Consider the following 18,890-nt stretch of genomic DNA (forward strand, 5'->3'; position numbering starts at 1 on the left):
GGGCTTTAAACTAATTTATGGGGGGGGAGGGTGCAGAGGTAAGAGGAATTACGAAATCAATGGTAGAGGAGAGGGAGCGAGTGCAAGTGAATGAGGGCATTCAAGTAGTTAAAGGAGTAGAGGGCGAGGGAGAGGTTGATAGCGTTTCATCAAATCGGGTCCAGATAAAAGCTGGAATAAAGACACTTTGCCTGAATGCAAGAAGCATTCGGAACAAAGTTAATCTCTGGACTGCTCCCGGTGTCTAGTGCAAGTGAGGCTCGGAACAGGGAGATTCTACAGTTGAACGCGTGGCTAAAGGACTGGTGCAAGAGGGAGGGTTTTAAATTCATAGATAACTGGGAAATCTTCAAGTCAGGATGGCAACTGTACAGAAAGGATGGGTTACACCTTAACTGGAAGGGAGCAAATATCCTGGCTGGGAGTTTTGCTTAGAGCTGGGGGTCCGGACGGGGAGGAATTTGTAAAATGCGTACTGGAAGGTTCTTTGGAACAGTATGTAGATAGCCCGACTAGAGAGGGGGCTATACTGGACCTAGTTCTGGGAAATGAGCCCGGTCAGGTCGTCAAAGTTTCGGTAGGGGAACATGTGGCAAATAGTGACCACAACTCTGTTAACTTTAGGATAGTAATGGACAAGGATGAGTGCTGTCCTACGGGCAGGGTGCTAAATTGGGGGAAGGCTGACTATAGCCGGATTAGGCAGGAATTGGTGGATGTTGATTGGGAGAGGATGTTCGAGGGTAAGTCCGCGTCTGGCATGTGGGAGTCTTTTAAGGAACTATTGATAAGGCTGCAGGATAGGCATGTGCCTATAAAAAGGAAAGATAGGAAAGGTAGGATTCGAGAGCCATGAATAACCAGGGAAATTGAGGTTCTGATTAAAATGAAAAGGGAGGCGTACGTTAAGTCCAGGCAACTGAAAACAGATGGAGCCCTGGAGGAATACAGAGAGAGTAGGAAAGAACTCAAACGGGGAGTTAGAAGGGCAAAAAGAGGTCACGAGATGTTCTTGGCAGGCAGGATTAAGGAGAATCCTAAGGCATTCTATTCATACGTTAGGAACAAAAGAGTTGTCAGGGAGAAAATCGGACCTCCGGGACAAAGGAGGGGAATTATGCTTAGAACCCAAGGGAATAGGGGAGATCCTAAATGAATACTTTGCATCGGTATTCACGAAGGAGAGGGGCGTGTTAACCGGGAGTGTCTCGGAGGGAGGTGTTGACCCGTTAGAGAAAATCTCCATTACAAGAGAGGAAGTGTTAGGTTTTTTAGGGAACATTAAAACTGACAAAGCCCCAGGGCCTGATGGCATCTATCCTCGACTGCTCAGGGAGACGAGAGGTGAAATTGCTGGGCCTCTGACGGAAATCTTTGTCGCTTCTTTGGACACGGGTGAGGTCCTGAGGATTGGAGGATAGCGAATGTGGTCCCGTTGTTTAAGAAGGGTAGCAGGGATAACCCAGGAAATTATAGGCCGGTGAGCTTGACGTCCGTGGTAGGGAAGTTGTTGGAGAGGATTCTTAGAGACAGGATGTATGTGCATTTAGAACGAAACAATCTCATTAGTGACAGACAGCATGGTTTTGTAAGAGGGAGGTCGTGCCTTACAAATTTGGTGGAGTTTTTTGAGGAAGTGACAAAAACGGTTGATGAAGGAAGGGCCGTGGATGTCGTCTATATGGATTTCAGTAAGGCATTTGACAAAGTCCCACATGGCAGGTTGGTTAAGAAGGTTAAGGCTCATGGGATACAAGGAGAAGTGGCTAGATGGGTGGAGAACTGGCTTGGCCATAGGAGACAGAGGGTAGTGGTCGAAGGGTCTTTTTCCGGCTGGAGGTCTGTGACTAGTGGTGTTAGAACAAAGAACAGTACAGTACAGCACAGGAAACAGGCCCTTCGGCCCTCCAAGCCTGTGCCGCTCCTTGGTCCAACTAGACCAATCGTTTGTATCCCTCCATTCCCAGGCTGCTCATGTGACTATCCAGGTAAGTCTTAAACGATGTCAGCGTGCCTGCCTCCACCACCCTACTTGGCAGCGCATTCCAGGCCCCCACCACCCTCTGTGTAAAAAACGTCCCTCTGATGTCTGAGTTATACTTCGCCCCTCTCAGCTTGAGCCCGTGACCCCTCGTGATCGTCACCTCCGACCTGGGAAAAAGCTTCCCACTGTTCACCCTATCTATACCCCTCATAATCTTGTATACCTCTATTAGATCTCCCCTCATTCTCCGTCTTTCCAAGGAGAACAACCCCAGTCTACCCAATCTCTCCTCATAGCTAAGACCCTCCATACCAGGCAACATCCTGGTAAACCTTCTCTGCACTCTCTCCAATGCCTCCATGTCCTTCTGGTAGTGCGGCGACCAGAACTGGACGCAGTACTCCAAATGCGGCCTAACCAGCGTTCTATACAGCTGCATCATCAGACTCCAGCTTTTATACTCTATACCCCGTCCTATAAAGGCAAGCATACCATATGCCTTCTTCACCACCTTCTCCACCTGTGTTGCTACCTTCAAGGATTTGTGGACTTGCACACCTAGGTCCCTCTGTGTTTCTATACTCCTGATGACTCTGCCATTTATTGCATAACTCCTCCCTACATTATTTCTTCCAAAATGCATCACTTCGCATTTATCCGGATTAAATTCCATCTGCCACCTCTCCGCCCAATTTTCCAGCCTATCTATATCCTGCTGTATTGCCCGACAATGCTCTTCGCTATCCGCAATTCCAGCCATCTTTGTGTCATCCGCAAACTTGCTGATTACACCAGTTACACCTTCTTCGAAATCATTTATATATATCACAAATAGCAGAGGTCCCAGTACAGAGCCCTGCGGAACACCACTGGTCACAGACCTCCAGCCGGAAAAAGACCCTTCGACCACTACCCTCTGTCTCCTATGGCCAAGCCAGTTCTCCACCCATCGAGCCACTTCTCCTTGTATCCCATGAGCCTTAACCTTCTTAACCAACCTGCCATGTGGGACTTTGTCAAATGCCTTACTGAAATCCATATAGACGACATCCACGGCCCTTCCTTCATCAACCTTTTTTGTCACTTCCTCAAAAAACTCCACCAAATCTGTAAGGCACGACCTCCCTCTTACAAAACCATGCTGTCTGTCACTAATGAGATTGTTCCGTTCTAAATGCACATACATCCTGTCTCTAAGAATCCTCTCCAACAACTTCCCTACCACGGACGTCAAGCTCACCGGCCTATAATTTCCTGGGTTATCCCTGCTACCCTTCTTAAACAACGGGACCACATTCGCTATCCTCCAATCCTCAGGGACCTCACCCGTGTCCAAAGAAGCGACAAAGATTTCCGTCAGAGGCCCAGGTGTTCTGCAGGGCTCTGTACTGGGACCTCTGCTATTTGTGATATATATAAATGATTTGGAAGAAGGTGTAACTGGTGTAATCAGCAAGTTTGCGGATGACACGAAGATGGCTGGAATTGCGGATAGCGAAGAGCATTGTCGGGCAATACAGCAGGATATAGATAGGCTGGAAAATTGGGCGGAGAGGTGGCAGATGGCGTTTAATCCGGATAAATGCGAAGTGATGCATTTTGGAAGAAATAATGTAAGGAGGAGTTATACAATAAATGGCAGAGTCATCAGGAGTATAGAAACACAGAGGGACCAAGGTGTGCAAGTCCACAAATCCTTGAAGGTAGCAACACAGGTGGAGAAGGTGGTGAAGAAGGCATATGGTATGCTTGCCTTTATAGGACGGGGTATAGAGTATCAAAGCTGGAGTTTGATGATGCAGCTGTATAGAACGCTGGTTAGGCCACATTTGGAGTACTGCGTCCAGTTCTGGTCGCTGCACTACCAGAAGGACGTGGAGGCATTGGAGAGAGTGCAGAGAAGGTTTACCAAGATGTTGCCTGGTATGGAGGGTCTTAGCTATGAGGAGAGATTGGGTAGACTGGGGTTGTTCTCCTTGGAAAGACGGAGAATGAGGGGAGATCTAATAGAGGTATACAAGATTATGAAGGGTATAGATAGGGTGAACAGTGGGAAGCTTTTTCCCAGGTCGGAGGTGACGATCACGAGGGGTCAGGGGCTCAAGGTGAGAGGGGCGAAGTATAACTCAGACATCAGAGGGATGTTTTTTACACAGAGGGTGGTGGGGGCCTGGAATGCGCTGCCAAGTAGGGTGGTGGAGGCAGGCACGCTGACATCGTTTAAGACTTAACTGGATAGTCACATGAGCAGCCTGGGAATGGAGGGATACAAACGATTGGTCTAGTTGGACCAATGAGCGGCACAGGCTTGGAGGGCCGAAGGGCCTGTTTCCTGTGCTGTACTGTTCTTTGTTCTTTGTTAGTTGATGGTGCAAATCAGCACTAATGGGTATGATCTAGTGGCCATTCCAGAAACGTGGCTGCAGGGAGACCAGGACTGGGAGATGAATATCCAGGGGTATCAGCATTTAGGAAGAATAGACAGGAAGGAAAAGGTGATGGGGTAGCTCTGTTAATAAAAGATAATATCAGGGTAGTAGTGAGGGATGACATAGGCTCTAAGGAACAAAACGTGGAATCGTTGTGGGTGGAGATAAGGAATAGTATGGGGAGAAAGACACTAGTAGGCGTGGTCTATAGGCCCCCAAATAATAATGTTGAGGTGGGGAGGGCTATAAACAAGCAAATAATGGATGCGTGCAAAAACGGAACGGCAATAATCATGGGGGACTTCAACCTGCATATTGATTGGCTGACTCAAGTTGGAAGGGGTGGGATGGCGGGAGAGTTCTTGGAATGCTGTCGGGATAGTTACCTTGAACAGTATGTTACAGAACCGACGAGGGAACGAGTTATCTTAGATCTGGTTATGTGTAATGAGGAGGTAGAATTAAGGATGTTCTTGTGAAGGACCCTCTTGGGTCAAGTGATCACAATATGGTCAAATTTCTGGTACAAATGGAAGAGGAGAAAGTAGGGTCCCATACCAGTGTCCTCTGTTTGAACAGAGGGAAGTACGATAGGATGAGGGCTGAATTGGCTACGGTGGACTGGGAGAGCAGACTGGTAGGTAGGACAGCTGAGGAACAGTGGAGGATTTTTAAGGAGATCCTTTTCAGTACTCAGCAACAATATATTCCGGTGATAAAGAAGGACTGTAAGAAAAGGGATAACCAGCCGTGGATAACGAAGGAAATTAGGAGAGTATTAAATTAAAGACCGATGCGTACAGAGTGGCCAAAAATAGTGGAGAATCGGAAGATTGGGAAAACTTTAAGAAACAACAAAGAACGACTAAGAAAGCGATAAAGAAAGGAAAGATAGGTTATGAAGCTCGGCTAACTTTAAATATAAAAAATGATAGTAAAAGTTTTTATAAATATATAAAAAGGAATAGAGTGGCAAGAGTGAATGTTGGACCCTTGGAGGACGAGAGGGGGGATTTAATAGTGGGAAATGAGGAAATGGCTGAAACTTTAAATAAGTTTTTTGTGTCGGTCTTCACGGTGGAAGACACAAATAGTTTACTGAATATTAACGATAGAGGGTTGGTAGGAGGAGAGGTACTCAATACAATTAATGTTACCAGGGAGGCAGTGCTTGGTAGACTAACGGGACTGAAGGTGGACAAGTCCCCGGGCCCGGATGGAAAGCATCCCAGGGTATTGAAAGAAATGTCGGAGGTAATAGCGGATGCGTTCGTGGTTATTTATCAAAATTCATTGGATTCTGGGGTAGCGCGGGCGGATTGGAAAACGGCTGATGTTACGCCGCTGTTTAAAAAAGGAAATAGACAAAAGGCGGGTAACTACAGGCCGGTTAGCTTAACGTCCGTAGTTGAGGGGAGTAAACAGGCACCTTTCTGGGTGTTAGACATGGGGGAAGTGAATATGAAACGATGAATTTTTACTTGCATTGGTTTATCTGCTTGTTGAAAACTGTCCAGTAGTTTGAGATGCATTCTTTACAGACAAACAGGCATGAAAACATTACCTCCGTCCACTTTAATGTCAGAAATGACATACGTACTGCAGCATGACCAGACAATGCCAGCTGTGCCCAAACATGAATAATGCATTCTTACTGCATTTCAAATGGAACATTTCCACTTGCATTACAACTGTGTGTTCCCAAGGCAGGGACAATACAGTTCAGTTTCTAAACTTCCCATTACACTGCCCCCATCAAACACTCCCAGGACAGGTACAGCACGGGGTTAGATACAGAGTAAAGCTCCCTCTACACTGTCCCCCATCAAACACTCCCAGGACAGGTACAGCACGGGGTTAGATACAGAGTAAAGCTCCCTCTACACTGTCCCCCATCAAACACCCCCAGGACAGGTACAGCACGGGGTTAGATACAGAGTAAAGCTCCCTCTACACTGTCCCCATCAAACACTCCCAGGACAGGTACAGCACGGGGTTGGATACAGAGTAAAGCTCCCTCTACACTGTCCCCATCAAACACTCCCAGGACAGGTACAGCACGGGGTTAGATACAGAGTAAAGCTCCCTCTACACTGTCCCCATCAAACACTCCCAGGACAGGTACAGCACGGGGTTAGATACAGAGTAAAGCTCCCTCTGCACTGTCCCCATCAAACACTCCCAGGACAGGTACAGCACGGGGTTGGATACAGAGTAAAGCTCCCTCTACACTGTCCCCATCAAACACTCCCAGGACAGGTACAGCACGGGGTTAGATACAGAGTAAAGCTCCCTCTACACTGTCCCCATCAAACACTCCCAGGACAGGTACAGCACGGGGTTAGATACAGAGTAAAGCTCCCTCTACACTGTCCCCATCAAACACTCCCAGGACAGGTACAACACAGGGTTAGATATAGAGTAAAGCTCCCTCTACACTGTCCCCATCAAACACTCCCAGGACAGGTACAGCACGGGGTTAGATACAGAGTAAAGCTCCCTCTACACTGTCCCCATCAAACACTCCCAGGACAGGTACAGCACGGGGTTAGATACAGAGTAAAGCTCCCTCTACACTGTCCCCATCAAACACTCCCAGGACAGGTACAGCATGGGGTTAGATACAGAGTAAAGCTCCCTCTACACTGTCCCCATCAAACACTCCCAGGACAGGTACAGCACGGGGTTAGATACAAAGTAAAGTTCCCTCTACACTGTCCCCAACAAACACTCCCAGGACAGGTACAGCACGGGGTTAGATACAGAGTAAAGCTCCCTCTACACTGTCCCCATCAAACACTCCCAGGACAGGGACAGCACGGGGTTAGATACAGAGTAAAGCTCCCTCTACACTGTCCCCATCAAACACTCCCAGGACAGGTATAGCACGGGGTGAGATACAGAGTAAAGCTCCCTCGACACAGTCCCCATCAAACACTCGGGGTTAGATACAAAGTAAAGTTCCCTCTACACTGTCCCTTTCAAACAACACCAGGTTAAAGTCCAACAGGTTTATTTGATAGCAAAAGCCACACCAAATAAACCTGTTGGACTTTAACCTGGTGTTGTTAAACTTCTTACTGTGTTTACCCCAGTCCAACGCTGGCATCTCCACATCATGCCCTTCAAACAATCCCAGGACAGGTACAGCTCGGGGTTAGATACAGAGTAAAGCTCCCTCTACACTGTCCCCATCAAACACTCCCAGGACAGGTATAGCACGGGGTGAGATACAGAGTAAAGCTCCCTCTACACAGTCCCCATCAAACACTCGGGGTTAGATACAAAGTAAAGTTCCCTCTACACTGTCCCCTTCAAACAACACCAGGTTAAAGTCCAACAGGTTTATTTGATAGCAAAAGCCACACCAAATAAACCTGTTGGACTTTAACCTGGTGTTGTTAAACTTCTTACTGTGTTTACCCCAGTCCAACGCCGGCATCTCCACATCATGCCCTTCAAACAATCCCAGGACAGGTACAGCTCGGGGTTAGATACAGAGTAAAGCTCCCTCGACACTGTCCCATCAAACACTCCCAGGACAGGTACAGCACGGGGTTAGATACAGAGTAAAGCTCCCTCTACACTGTCCCCCATCAAACACTCCCAGGACAGGGACAGCACGGGGTTAGATACAGAGTAAAGCTCCCTCTACACTGTCCCCATCAAACACTCCCAGGACAGGTACAGCACGGGGTTAGATACAGAGTAAAGCTCCCTCTCCAATTTTGTTTCCAACCATTCTTGAACTCTAAATGAAATTGCCCATTAGATTTATTCTTTTGCAACATGCCCATGTTCCTCTTGCACCTGAATCAACGGTGTCCCAAATAGGCAATGAATGTGTCATCCTTCTGGTCTGAGCAGCAACCTGTGAAAGGCTCGTGGGAGTGGCTGCTCTGCCCGGACGTTGTTCTCAACATATTCTAACTTTTCAATTTTAATATTGTAACTATATTAAATGATGAGTGGCCACCATTTTGAGTGCCTGTTGTCATGTCGACAAGAATCTCCCAGCCTATCTCCTCTTGTATTAACTTCTCCTTTCTCACTTCTTTAGATCCGCAGGATGTAAAGTGCACTTTAAACCGAGTCCAGGTGAGTACTCCTTGAAAATTGGATGTTTGATGTCAGAAGTAAAAATGTTAGTCTGGTAATTATAGACCGGTTAGTCTTACTTCGGAGGTTGGTAAATTGATGGAAAAGGTCCTTAGGGATGGGATTTACGACCATTTAGAAAGATGCGGATTAATCTGGGATAGTCAGCACGGATTCGTGAAGGGCAAGTCGTGCCTCACAAATTTGATTGAATTTTTTGAGGAGGTAACTAAGTGTGTTGATGAAGGTAGGGCAGTTGATGTCATATACATGGATTTTAGTAAGGCGTTTGATAAAGTCCCCCATGGTCGGCTTATGATGAAAGTAAGGAGGTGTGGGATAGAGGGAAAGTTGGCCGATTGGATAGGTAACTGGCTGTCTGATCGAAGACAGAGGGTGGTGGTCGATGGAAAATTTTCGGATTGGAGGCAGGTTGCTAGCGGAGTGCCGCAGGGATCAGTGCTTGGTCCTCTGCTCTTTGTGATTTTTATTAATGACTTAGAGGAGGGGGCTGAAGGGTGGATCAGTAAATTTGCTGATGACCGAAGGGCGGCACGGTAGCGCAGTGGTTAGCACTGCTACTTCACAGCTCCAGGGTCCTGGGTTCGATTCCCGGCTCGGGTCCCTGTCTGTGTGGAGTTTGCACGTTCTCCTCGTGTCTGTGTGGGTTTCCTCCCACAGTCCAAAGATGTGCGGGTTGGGTTGATTGGCCAGGTTAAAAATTGCCCCTTAGAATCCTAAAATGCGTAGGTTAGAGGGATTAGCGGGTAAATATGTGGGGGTAGGGCCTGGGTGGGATTGTGGTCGGTGCAGACTCGATGGGCCGAATGGCCTCCTTCTGCACTGTAGGGTTTCTATGATTTCTATGATTCTATGAAACCCACGCAGACATGGGGAGAACGTGTAGACTCCCCACAGACAGTGACCCAAGCCAGGAATCGAACCCACCCCTGGCGCTGCGAGGTAGCTGTGCTAATCACTGTGCCATCCCACTGTGCCGCCCCAATGTTGGAAGATCATTTTTCTTTCTGGTCTTAGACACCTCTGGTAAGGGCAAAAGATTCTTACGATCTACCCGATCCATGCCTCTCATTTCATATACCTCTATCAGATATCCCCCTCAGCCTCCCCTGCTCCAGGGAAAACAAACCCAGCCTATCCAGTCTCTCCTCTTAGCTGAAACTTTCCATCCCAGGCAGCAATCAGGTGAATCTCCTCTGCACCTCTTCTATATCTATGTCTATGTTCTATGCACCCTCTCCAGTGCCATCACGTCCTTCCGATTGTGTGGCAACCAGAACCTCGCACAATATTCCACCTGTGGCCTAACCAATGTTTTATGAAGTTGTACCTGGACCTCCCTGCTCCTATCTTCTAAGCCCCGCTAATAAGGGCAAGCATTCTGTATGCCTTCTTCACCGCCCTATCTACCTGTGCTGCCAACCTCCGGGATCTATGGACTTGTACACCAAGGTCCCTTTGTTCCTAATACTAGGAACCTACTGTTCATTGTGTATATCCTATCCTCATTAGACCTCCCAAAATGCATCACCTCACACTTATCAGGATTAAATTCCATCTGCTGTTGCTCTGCCCAGCTGATCAATATCGGTCTGTAGCGTAAGTCTACCCTCCTCACTATCACCAATACCACCAATTTTGTGTCATCTGCAAACTTCCTCACACCCAAGTTGTTAATGTGAATAACAAACAGTCAGGGTCCCAGCACCGGTCCCTGTGGTACACTGCTGATCGCAGGCTTCCAATCACAAAAGCAGCCTTCCACCATCACCCTTTGCCTCCGAGTTATAGTCCAATTTGCCAACGTGCCTTGGATCCCATGGACTCTAATCTTTTGGACCAGCCTTCCATGTGGGACCTAAAGTTTATTCATTAGTGTCACAAGTAGGCTTACATTAACACTGCAATGAAGTTACAGTGAAATTTACTGTGACCTTGTCAAAGTCCATATAAACCACATCAACTGCCCTACCTTTTCAGAAGACTGAATTAAATTAGACAGGATCTCCCATCAATAGATCCATGCCTACTATCCCTGATCAATCCCTGCCTTTCCGAATGGTGACTTATTCTGTTCCTTAGAATTTTTCTCGAGTGATTTCTTTACTACTGATGTTATACTGACAGAATCTGTGGAGAGAGAATAGAGCCAATGTTTCGAATCAGGATGACCCTTCCTCAGAGCTGAAGACAACGAAAGTAAGACTATCTATACTGTGAGGGTGGGGGAAGGAAAGTGGGGGGGGGTGCTGTGATTGATGGGATGGAATGCCACTCAGTGGCTTGCTCAGCTATTTCTGAGGGCAGTTGAGAGTCAATCACATTGCTGTGGCTCTGGAGTCACAAGTAGGCCAGACCGAGTAAGGACGGCAGATTTCCTTCCCTAAAGGACATTAGTGAACCAGATGGGTTTTTCTGACAATCGACAATGGTTCTTAATTCCAGCTATTTTTTATTGAATTCAAATTCCACCATCTGCCGTGGTGGGATTGGAACCTGGGTCCCAGAACATTAGCTCAGTTTCCTGATTAATAGTCTCGTGATAACCACTAAGCCATCGCCTCCCAGGATCCGGACAGATGTGAGGTAATACATTTTGGAAGGTCTAATACGGATAGGAAATATACAGTAAATGGCAGAACCCTTAGGAGTATTGATAGGCAAAGGGATCTGGGTGCACAGGTCACTGAAAGTGGCAATGCAGGTGGAGAAGGTAGTCAAGAAGGCATACGGCATGTTTGCCTTCATCGGCCGGGATATTGAGTTTAAAAATTGGCAAGTCATGTTGCAGCTTTATAGAACTTTAGTTAGGCCGCACTTGGAATATAGTGTTCAATTCTGGTCGCCACACTTCCAGAAGAATGTGGAGGCTTTGGAGAGAGTACAGAAAAGATTTACCAGGATGTTGCCTGGTATCGAGGGCATTAGCTATGAGGAGAGGTTGGAGAAACTTGGTTTGTTTCCACTGGAGCGACGGAGGTTGAGGGGAGACCTGATAGAAGTCTACAAGATTATGAGGGGCATGGACAGAGTGGATAGTCAGAAGCTTTTTCCCAGGGTGGAAGAGTCAATTACTAGGGGGCACAGGTTTAAGGTGCGAGGGGCAAGGTTTAAAGGAGATGTACGAGGCAAGTTTTTTACACAGAGAGCGGTGGGTGCCTGGAACTCACTGCCGGGGGAAGTAGTGGATATGGTAGTGACTTTTAAGGAGCGTCTTGACAAATACATGAATAGGATGGGAATAGAGGGATATGGTCCCCGGAAGGGTAGGGGGTTTTAGTTCAGTCGGGCAGCATGGTCAGTGCAGGCTTGGAGGGCCGAAGGGCCTATTCTTGTGCTGTAATTTTCTTTGTTCTTTATTCTCCCCCTTCAAGCAACTGCAAGCAATAATCTAATAATGATTACAGTTGCTTCCCCTCTGTGTTAGGACTCTGTGTGTTAGAATCATAGAAGAATCATAGAAACCCTACAGTGCAGAAAGAGGCCATTCAGCCCATCGAGTCTGCACCGACCACAATCCCACCCAGGCCCTATTCCCGTGACCCCACATATTTACCCGCTAATCCCTCTAACCTACGCATCCCGGGACACTAAGGGGAAATTTAGCGTGGCCAATTAACCTAACCCGCACATCTTTGGACTGTGGGAGGAAACCGGAGCACCCGGAGGAAACCCACGCAGACACAGGAAGAATGTGCAAACTCCACACAGACAGTGACCCAAGCCGGGAATCGAACCCAGGTCCCTGGAGCTGTGAAGCAGCAGTGCTAACCACTGTGCTACCGTGCCGCTCTGTGTGTTAGGACTCTTTGTTGTGCTGTGCTGTGCTCCTGCCTGGACTGAGACTGAGCTCCGCACTCAGTCTTTCAGCTTCTCCTTCTCCCTGTTTTCACCCACTCCAAAGCACTCATTTAGCCAAGTAGCACTGAGGATTGCCTCCTCTTTAATAAGACCCCAAAACAATGCCTGTTGGAAAAATGAGGTGTTTTCACCTCTTGCTTGGGATTGCACCTAGTTTATGTGTAATTAGTTGTCAGTGGACGGTTTCTTTTCCACCTTGTCGTTATGGTGACTCAGTTACTGCTTCCCAATATTAATTGGAAGGGGAAGTCGAAAGCAGAGGAAAGAATTACCATTCTCATTGTTCATCTTATATAAAATATATAAGGATAGATGAACATCATATCATCCCATGAACCCCATCAATCTGCCTCTCATCCCACCCACTGCTCCTTCCCAACTCCCCACCTAAAGCAGCTGCACAATCCTATGGGGAAAAAAAGAATTTTTTCTCGAAGTCTCAAGGTGATCAAACAGGATCCAACTGGAGTGCCCCAGCTGTCTTCCCTACGCAGTTACTTTGGATTCTCCCAGGATATTGACGAGACAGAGTACAGGAATGAGATAGAGAATTTGGTGAACTGGTGCGGCAACAATAATCTCTCCCTCAATGTCAGCAAAATGAAGGAGATTGTCATCGACTTCAGGAAGCGTAAAGGAGAACATGCCCCTGTCTACATCAATGGGGACGAAGTGGAAAGGATCGAGAGCTTCAAGTTTCGAGGTGTCCAGATCACCAACAACCTGTCCTGGTTCCGCCATGCCAACACTATAGTTAAGAAAGCCCACCAAGCCTATTTTGTGCACTATACAGACAAAGCATACCGCTCATAGAGAAGGGAAGGAGAGAGTGCAGAATGTAGTGTTACAGTCATAGCTAGGGTGTAGAGAAAGATCAACTTGATGCGAGATAGGTCCATTCAAAATCTGACAGCAGCAGGGAAGAAGTTGTTCTTGAGTCGGTTGGTACGTGACCTCAGACTTTTGTATCTTTTTCCTGATGGAAGAAGGTGGAAGAGAGAATGTCCGGGGTGCGTGGGGTCCTTGATTATGCTGGCTGCTTTGCCAAGGCAGCGGGAAGTATAGACAGAGTCAATGGATGGGAGGCTGGTTTGCGTGGTTAACTGGGCTTCTTTCGCAACCTTTTTCTTGCAGTTTTTGTAGTTTCTTGTGGTTTTGGGCAGAGCAGGAGCCATACCAAGCCATGATACAACCAGAAAGAATGCTTTCTATGGTGCATCTATAAATGTTGGAGAGAGTCGTGGTAGACATACCAAATTTCCTTAGTCTTCTGAGAAAGTAGAGGCATTGGTGGACTTTCTTAACTATAGTGTAGGCATGGCGGAACCAGGACAGGTTGTTGGTGATCCAGACATCTGAAAACTTGAAGCTCTCGACCATTTCTACTTAGTCCCCGTTGATGTAGACAGGGGCATGTCCTCCACTACGTTTCCTGATGTCGATGACCATCTCCTTCGTTTTGTTGACATTGAGAGAGAGGTTATTGTCATTGCACCAGTTCACCAGATTCTCTATCTCATTCTTTAATCTGTCTCGTCATTGTTTGAGATCCAACCCACCATGGTGGTACCATCAACAAACTTGAAAATTGAATTGGAGAGGAATTTGGCAGCACAGTCATAGGTTTATAAGGAGTATAGTAGGGGGCTGAGAACACAGCCTTGTGGGGCACCGGTGTTGAGGATGATTGTGGAGGAAGTGTTGTTGCCTGTCCTTACTGATTGTGGTCTATGGGTTAGGAAGTTCAGGATCCAGTCGCGGAGGGAGGAGCCGAGCCTCAGGCCACGGAGTTTGGAGATGTGTTTTGTAGGAACTTCAGTGTAGATATCTTCTTGTATTAAAATACAATTTTCAAATTGTTGTGATAGCTTGTCCAAGTTTCCCTTTGGGATTTGAGCAGTCCGGCAATCACCATCTGCCTTTTCATAACGCAATCCACAAGGAGATATTGGGACAGATATCCCAAAGCTTGGTTAAAGAGAGAGATTTTAAGAACGATTCCGAAACGGGAGAGAAATTGAGAGGTTTAGAAAAGGAATTCTCGAGTTCGGGGCCTCCACATCTGAAGACACGGATGTTAATGGTGGCAAATAACGGGGGCAACATAAATTGGGAATACAAGAGGCTGGAATTGGAGGGTTTTCGGGCTGGAAGAGGTTACAGAGATCAGGAGAGGAGAGGCTCTGGAGGAATGGTGAGTAATGTGAGTGAGAGCAATGTATCTATCGTGGGCAATCGAACATTCTGCATTCTTGGGTCAATAAATTTTTCCCCTCGTGTTTGATTGTTCACAGAAACCATCCAAGGGTTTGAATGGATGGCATGGATTTAAACAGAATTGCCAACTTTATAAAAGTAGTCGAAGTGACTCAATTATGGTAAGTAAAATTGCAATGGCCTTTTATTTAATTAACTTACTGCCAAGGTACAGAGCTGACTCTGGACATTCATCTTCTCAGCTCAGCCTGCAAAGCAATGTGCGAAATGAAGCAGGAAAGCAGGTTTGCCTGAATTCTTGTCTTATTCAGGACAAACTCCTTGCTGTGTGGCTGCTCCAGGCTGAAATCTACACCCCTCCCTGGTACACTGTATTTCCCCAAACCATAGCCAACTATCTCTTCAGTCTTATATTAGAATATCGGTGTTCTTACTTACAACTTAATCCTCAAATCAGTAAGGTTCATTTACGTTGAATTATGTCGAATATGTTGAGGCAAGGGATCAAATTTGGGAAGATATGGTAAATTAAAGAGTACAGGTGAGGCTAGAGAGAAAGATATTAATGTGGAAAATGATAAGCAAACCCTGACAGGAAAGGGCAGAGTATAAATCTAAAATTAAAGCAGCCCCGCTTGATTGGCACCCCATCCACAAATATTCACTCCCTCCACCACCGACAAATAATGGCCGCTTGTGTACCATCTACAAGATGCACTGCAGGAATTCTCCAAGGCTGCTTGGGCAGCACCTTCCAATGACCACTACCATCTAGAAGGATAAAGGCAGCAGATTCCTGGGAGCACCACCACCAGGCGATTCCCCTCCCCAAGCGATTCACCATGCTGACTTGGAAATATATCGCCATTCCTTCACTGTCGCTGGGTCAAAATCCTGGAACTGCCTCCCTAACAGCACTGTGGGTGTACCTACACCTGATGGACTGCAGTGGCTCAAGAACACAGCTCATCACCACCTTTTAAAGGGATGGGCAATAAATGCTGCCCTTGCCAGCGACACCCACATCCCGTAAATTAATTTTTAAAAAGTAGCAGCTGAACAGTGTTTTATGCATGTTTAACATAATTACCTTGCTCTTGTCCTCAATGCACTTGTTAATAAAGTCCAGGATGCTTTCTGCTTGTTTAACCACGCTCTCAGCTACATGTTGTATCTCTTTCTGACTCTGAAACTTATTGTTGTGGAGAATGTCTCAAATGTGTTCCAGAAACTCATTGGTTTCACTACACGAGTTATGTTCCTTCTCCCAGTCTTGTTAAACTTACAATCCCTCATTTTAATGATACTGTTATGGTTATGCAATTTTCTTAAATCCATCTTTAGAACATCTCCATCCACAAACCTGCATCTCTACGGTCAGCGGCACAATGGATTTATTCAGTTTAGAAATTTACATTTCTTTCTTCAGTCTGCTCTATTTCCACTGACCAATCGCATTTCCTTCCTTCCAGTTCCAATTGTATCTATTACAATTTCACTGTCCTTTCTGAAGATCTTATAGCCTCAAATATTTATCTCTGAATTTTGTGAAACCTGTAACCAGGTGTTCATGCTGCTGCGACATTCTGTACCCTTTCACTGAACATTTGCTTCTAACTCAGTTGTTTTCTATACGGAACCTGACTTCACCTTATTGCTTTGTACAGTTCCTAGGCAACATCATTGACAGGGTACTTTGGGGATGTGCCACGACTTAGGGATTGGAGACCGGGCAGTGGTGGTATCTTTGTCCCCTGCAGGATGTTGAGAATCGTGCAGCCTCCGTGGTCAGTTTCTGTCTGGTGTCTGTCATTACACTGCCTTTTTTCGAGGGAGTTTTGCAGTTTGTCATGATGTAGTTTGGAACCTCTGAGCATGGAGTTGCTGGTTGAGTTCATTAACGTTATGCTGCCTTGCCCTCTAGGCATGTGCTCAGTTCCACAGTTCTTAAAGTAACAAAGTGATCAGAGATCAGACACATTTTTGAAATTGCTGAGGTCAGAAGTAGAAAGGCAAAATGCTGAGCTTACAAAGGGCCAACAGTGAAAGCGATGAGATTGGGTGACTCTTTCTCACAATGGGTCCCACTGAATCTGCTTGATATTTCTGGCACCTTCTGTTAATTTATGTGGATTAATCATAGTTTTATTTAATTTGAAACTTTTGATAATGTCTTCCTTTCAATTTAATTTTAAAAATCACCACAGGATCCAGAACAGGAATGCTTTTTGAAGGACAGTGATGATAGGATTTTGGCCAAGTCCAGTGGTTTATTGAGCAGTCACGTTGTTGTGGTCAGCACCGAGAGGAGAAATGCACCATCAGCAATTGGCTTCTTTGCAGCCTTGAGAATCCCTGTAAGTATCTGTCCAGAATCAGGGCCATTCCATACGGTGGCTGCAACTGATTAGAAATATTGCTTTCCTTCATTGATCTGACATTGTGATACTGTCCCAGTGTTCGAGGTACAAACCTCAACTCGAAATGCAACTCTCTCAATGTAATGATCAGAAATCCAACTCCTTTCCAGATCCAAGTTCTTCTAATTCTTCTGGAAAAGGCAAAGAATTCACTTTCCACATATATCAGAGAACTCAAAGGCTTCATAATTATAATTTGGGATGTATTTTAATTGTAACACCATCTGTTTATATTTGTCAAATTTCACCCTTCCACTCCTGCAAGTTCATAGGAACAGATGGAGACCATTCAGCCCCTCGAATCTGTCCTGCTGCCAATCAGTGAGGTCAGAGCTGATCTCTGTCTGAACTCCATGTCCCTGAATACCAGCAATCTATTGATCTTAGTTTTAACATTTACAGTTTGATCTAACATCGGTTGCTGTTTGTGGGAGAAAAACTTCTATCAGCTATTGTGTAGAAATGTTTCCTCATTTCACACTGGAATGATCAGTTTCACATTTTTCCACTAATCTGCATAGTCCTAGGCTCAGGAGAAATCATTTCCCTCTGCCTTACCCAACTTGTTCCCTTTAATATTTTCAAATTTGGATTAAATCGCCCCTTTACCGTTTCAATTTCAGGGAATACAATCCTCATTTATGTAATCTTTTCTTGTAGCTTAAACCTGTGGAGTCCAGCTTTCATTCTGGTAAATCTACATTGCACTCCCTTCCCAGTCAGTATATCCTTCCCAAGATGAAACAAATACTGGGAAAACTCAGCAGGTCTGGCAGCATCTGTGAGAAGGAAACAGAGTTAATGTTTCTCATCCAATATGGCTCTTCTTCAGAACTCGGAAACATTAACTCTGTTTTCCTCTCCACAGATGCTGCCAGATCTGCTGAGTTTTCCCAGCATTTTCTGTTTTCCTTTCCGATTTCCAACATTATTGACATTGAGCAGTGTTTTGCTTTAATCCTTCCTGTGGTGTTTGTCTGGAGCTGCTGACAGTGCTGTGGGTGTGGTTTAACTAGGGCTTTGTGTAACTGAAACATGATGTCATCCCCCTTGTATTCTACTCCTAAATACAAAGGTCAGCAATCCTTTTAGACTTTGATTATTTTCTGGACCTGTTTGATATTTTAACAACTTGTCTACCTGCTAGACAAGTAGTCTAGCCACGCTAGTCTAGCCACGCTAGTCTAGCCACGCTAGTCTAGCCACGCTAGTCTAGCCACGCTAGTCTAGCCACGCTAGTCTAGCCACGCTAGTCTAGCCACGCTAGTCTAGCCACCTGTCTTTGTGTTCGGGGAAAATTTGAATATGTGTCTTTGTATTCCATTATCCAAGTTGTTAATCAATACAGTGAATAGCTGAGATCCTGACGCAGGTCCTTGTGGGGCACACTGTCAATGGGAGTACCTGCCCATTATCCCTGTCGCCTGCCAGTCAGCCAATTCCCCAACCAGATCCATCATTCCCATTTGCTTCAAATACAGCTCACTGTTTCTCATCAGGGATTTTATCAACACCGTCTACACGATGCAATGCAGCAGCTCAACAAAAGTAACATTTATTTATTAATCACAAATAGGCTTACATTAACACTGCAATGAAATTACTGTGAAAATCTCCTGGTCGCCACACTCCAGCGTCTGTCCAGGTACACTGAGGGAGAATTTAGCACGACCAATGCACCTAACCACCACATGTTTTGGACTGTGGGAGGAAACCGGAGCACCCGGAGGAAACCCACGCAGACACGGGGAGAACGTGCAGACTCCGCACAGACAGTGACTCAAGCCAGGAATTCAACCCGGGTCCCTGGCGCTGTGAGGCAGCAGTGCTAACCACTGTGCCGCCCGAACCAAGGTTCCT

General features: G+C 46.2%; 1 protein-coding gene across 2 annotated transcripts in view; it reads left to right on the top strand.

Annotated features, from left to right (window-relative positions):
• LOC144506669 (glucose-6-phosphate exchanger SLC37A1-like) overlaps positions 1-18,890 on the top strand; it is a 109,737-nt gene that overhangs the window by 49,619 nt on the left and 41,228 nt on the right. The window contains exons 8-11 of one of the 2 annotated variants that reach the window (XM_078233090.1): positions 8,474-8,511; positions 10,660-10,731; positions 14,688-14,771; positions 16,818-16,967. In XM_078233090.1, coding sequence (XP_078089216.1) covers positions 8,474-8,511; positions 10,660-10,731; positions 14,688-14,771; positions 16,818-16,967 — 344 coding nt within the window. The remainder of the gene's footprint in view (positions 1-8,473; positions 8,512-10,659; positions 10,732-14,687; positions 14,772-16,817; positions 16,968-18,890) is intronic. The other variant, XM_078233091.1, reaches the window with a different exon arrangement.

This window comes from Mustelus asterias, chromosome 17 (assembly GCF_964213995.1).
Source record: "Mustelus asterias chromosome 17, sMusAst1.hap1.1, whole genome shotgun sequence".
Taxonomy (NCBI): Eukaryota; Metazoa; Chordata; class Chondrichthyes; order Carcharhiniformes; family Triakidae; genus Mustelus; species Mustelus asterias.